The 4077-nt window shown below is 49.0% G+C and overlaps 1 protein-coding gene across 2 annotated transcripts in view; it reads right to left on the reverse strand.

Moving 5' to 3' along the window:
- The window catches only part of MEAF6 (MYST/Esa1-associated factor 6), a 42754-nt gene extending 40006 nt beyond the window's left edge, over window positions 1-2748 (reverse strand). The window contains exons 1-2 of one of the 2 annotated variants that reach the window (XM_006867544.1): window positions 2638-2748; window positions 1299-1414 (exon numbers count right to left, since the gene is read on the reverse strand). In XM_006867544.1, coding sequence (XP_006867606.1) covers window positions 1299-1414; window positions 2638-2727 — 206 coding nt within the window. In that variant the 5' untranslated portion in view covers window positions 2728-2748. The remainder of the gene's footprint in view (window positions 1-1298; window positions 1415-2637) is intronic. The other variant, XM_006867543.1, reaches the window with a different exon arrangement.
- Between the last annotated feature and the right edge of the window lie 1329 nt (window positions 2749-4077).

Below are 4077 nucleotides of genomic sequence, written 5' to 3' on the forward strand. Positions count from 1 at the left end.
ACATATATATATATACATACATATATATATATACATACATACACATATATAGTCCTGGTGTGGCACTGAACTGCAAAGTTAGTTTGAGCTGCCAGGTTGGTGGTTCAACCTCACCAGCCGTTCCTCGGAAACCCTATACAGGATCACTATGAGTTGGAACCACATGGAGTTCTGGTGTGGTACTGTAAGATCAGCAATTTAAACCAACCAGCCACTCTTGGGAAACCCTGTACAGGGTTGCTCTGAGTCAGAGCGGACGGTCTCTGCAGCACTTAACAACAACATATGGAGGCATTCCTCTGGAACCCTCCCCAGCCACTCCTCTAAAATCCTATACATTGTCACTATGAGTAGGAAAGAACTTGATGGCACTTAACAACATATAAACACCTATCTATCGGATTACAGGATTATAGGTATGGCGCTGGAGGACCAGCACTGGACTGGAATACCATAAGGTCGGCAGTTCAAACCCACCAACCATTCTTCAGAAACCCTTTACAGGTTGTTGAATCAGAACCGAGTAAACAGAACTTAACAACCACATACTATTACAGGCAGGTATGTGTTTATATGACTGGTACAATAGCTACAGGAATGGGCTCAAACATAACATTGATTATGAGGATGCTGCACGACCGACCGAGCAGTGTTTTGTTCTACTGTGCATAGGGTCGCTATGCGTTGGAACCAACTCAATATACTTAACAACATGTGCATATATATATTAAGAAGAGAGATAAAAAGCAAATGTGGAAACGTGTTCGAATGCAGCTGTAGGGTATCAAGTATTTATGCACGATTCTTGCAATTTTTCTAGAGATTTAAAAATTTTCAAAACATTCAAAAAAGTTTAAAGAATAATATTACATAAATAGTGGTATAGTGGGCACACAGGCATGGGAAACATTGTGAAGGTGGAGCTCATGACGGATTAAAATGTAGAAACACTAATACAGTGCTATTGTATAAGGCATTTTCACATGTTGTATTTCATTTATGTCTACAATCCTGTGCCACAGGCTGATTTTCTCTATAGGATTTTTCCAGATAGAGGATTTGCCCAGGATTATTTAGTAAGGCAGTGAGGCTGAGCCAGAGTTTTAAGTCCAGACCTCTTTCTTTGTTGTTGTTGTGAAGTGCCATCGAGTCGGTTCTGACCCATAGTGACTCTGCACCTCTTTCTAGCCATCACTTTATCATAGACTCCCCACAAAGTTGCTGCCACGAAACATACAGTCCTAAAAACAAGTATTACTAAAGCACGTTACAGAACACTACAGGCTTCAAATACTCACTTCTGATTTGTCAGATATCGATCCCAGCCACGAATAATATTGCCATACATCTGAGTATCTTCCAGATAGCTTCCTTCAAAAGCATAGATCTGTCTTTCCAAGTTTGCCAGAGTTTCCTGAGAAATAAACAGGGAAATGGCTTTTTAAAACCAGTTTTTCAGTCCTACCTAACTGAAATCTTGATATCACAGGTATAACGTGAGCTTAGCTACACTAAAACACACTTTTGGAGAGCGAGGACGATAATGGGGAGGGTCAGACTGTTAAGGATTAAGATAGTGTTGACCTTTTAAGGATAATGGACCACATTGAAAAGAGAATGGATTCCATAGAGCCTGTCCCCAGAAAATTGCATATATGTAAAATTGTGCATATACTTCAGAGGGATCATGGAACGGCAAAAACCCCTACTGAGACACAACATGGGCAGCCTCTCCCACGCACAAAAGGCAGCGCTACCGGGAGAGAGTTGGATGGGCAGCCTTCTAGCGCCAAAGCCTCCCCTCCCCGCCGGCTCTGAAAGGCCGCCAGCGGAAGGCCGCCAGTTGCTATGGAAACCTGGAAGGACGGCTTCAGGTGAGATGAGCCTCCCACAGACCCAAGCCAAAACGCAGATAGGAGGGGTATCTTAGCCACCAGGGCTCATAGGACCCTGAATGCATATCACAACTTCCAATTCCCTAGACTGTCTTCTCCCCCTTGCCTGTCACCTTCCAGAGGATTTCTCAAACATGGGGCTTGTCCATCAAAAGCCCCATCCAAAGGATCTGTATAGTCCTGGTGTAGCCCCAAAAGGACACACCCCCTACCATCCTCCAGAGAACAGACTAGGTCCCCTTCCCACAGCTGTCTCTTAGCCCACCACCCTCAAAGCCCACGGGCAATCCCATACCAACCACTCAGAGCCACGGGCACGCCCGCCCCTCACTCTTGAAACTCAAGTGCACGCCCGCCCTCCCAGACACCCCTCCAATGGTCAGATATCACGCTCAACGCCCCAGCCCACCGACACTCGCCCTTTCCTGTGCTCCTACACGACCTCCCGGCTGCCCCCAGCATCTGCCTCCGTCCACGCCCCCTCCTTCCTTTCTCCCTCCCCGGCCCCCGCGCCCCGCCCCTGGGGCCCCCAGGCCTGGCCCCGGCTCCCGGCTCCAGATTCGCGCCACCGGGAAATAAAGCCGCCCCCGGGCCGCGGAATGTACAGCCCGGGCTCAGGCCGCGGGACTCGGCCCGCCGCGCTGCATTCTCTGAGTAACGGCCTGGAGCGACCGATCTGGGGCCCCCGAGGCGAGGGCAGGCGCGAAGCCTCAACCTGGGCGCCCCGGACTTAGCCCCTCACCGCCAGCTCCTGCTTCCGCTTCACCAGCTCCGCCAGCTCCCTCCGGGTGTCCGGGATCTGCGGCGGCGCCGCCTTGTTATGCATCGCCATGTTGGGTTGAGGCGGGCAGCGGCGGCGGCGTGAAGCTGGGGGCGGTCCCTGCGCGCTGCGGTCCTCCCGCCAGGGGGCGCTCCCGCTACTGCACTGCGCTTGCGCGCGCTACTTCCGGAAGGCGCGCGCTTCGCGGCGCGTTTGGCCTTTTGGCGCCTGCAAATTGGCTATGGAGGATCCAGTATTCTGAATTTCTTCTGGTGGTTGTTTTTGTAGTTGTCGCTAGCCACAATTCTACCCCTCAGTTGATGTCTGGGTTTTAGAGACACCACAGATTCATCAAGCCAGACTTAAGCCTCCTAAATCTGCTTTTGTTTTCTTTCACCTTAGTGGATGATTTTACTCTCCTTTTCAATTGTCTAAAAGATCCTTTCCTTTACCTCCATAACCCAGTCGAACACCCAGGCCCTGTGGACTGAAGTCTGGAAGAGCTCACAAATCTGCTTACTTCTATCTCCTTTTTGTTGCTAAGTGCCGTCAAGTCAGTTTCGACCCATATCGACCCTGCCTAGGATTTCCGAGGAGCAGCTAATGAGCTTGAACCGCCAACCTTAAGATTCAAAGTGACTTTGCAGTCCAACACGTTAACCCACAACGCCACACCAGGACTCCTCTGCCACCTCCCTATTTTCATCAGGCCCTCCCTATATTTAGCTACGTTTTCCCAAAAGCTTCTTTCTATCTGCCTTTTATTGTTAATGAGCCCGGTGGCGCTGAGACTAATAAGCATTGGACTACCAAACGCAATGTCCACAGTTCAAGCCCACCAAGAAAAAAGGTTTAACATAACTCCTATAAAGATTTACATACTCAGAAACCCTATATAGAGTCCCTGGGAGTCTGAATTGACTAGGCGATAGCTTTGGTTTGGTTTGGTTTGTTGTTGTTGTTGTTGTTGTTGTTAAGTGCCGTCGAGTCGGTTACGACCCATAGCGACCCTGTACAGGGTTTCCGAGGGTGTAAATCTTTACGGGAGTAGAAAGCCTCATCTTTCTCCCGCGGAGCAGCTGGTAGTTTCGAACTGCTGACCTTAAACCCGATTCGTAACCACTACGCTACCAGAGGTTTAGTGGTATTAAATTCTCTTGAAGTGGATACCCACTCAGTGACCCTGTGTCCAACAGAATGAAACAAGGCCACGTCCTGCGCCATCCTCAAAATCATTGCCCTGTTCGAGCCCATTTCGCAGCAACTATGTCATTTTGTCTCCTTGAGGGTGTTCCTCTTTTTTGCTGACCCTCTTCTTTACCAAACATGATGTCTTCTCCAGGGACTGATCCCTCGGATAACATGTCCAAAGCACATGTGAAAGGAATTCCAGAACAGTAGAAGAGACAAAAACCCAATTGA

This window comes from Chrysochloris asiatica, unplaced genomic scaffold, assembly GCF_000296735.1.
Source record: "Chrysochloris asiatica unplaced genomic scaffold, ChrAsi1.0 scaffold00106, whole genome shotgun sequence".
In the NCBI taxonomy this organism is placed as follows: Eukaryota; Metazoa; Chordata; class Mammalia; order Afrosoricida; family Chrysochloridae; genus Chrysochloris; species Chrysochloris asiatica.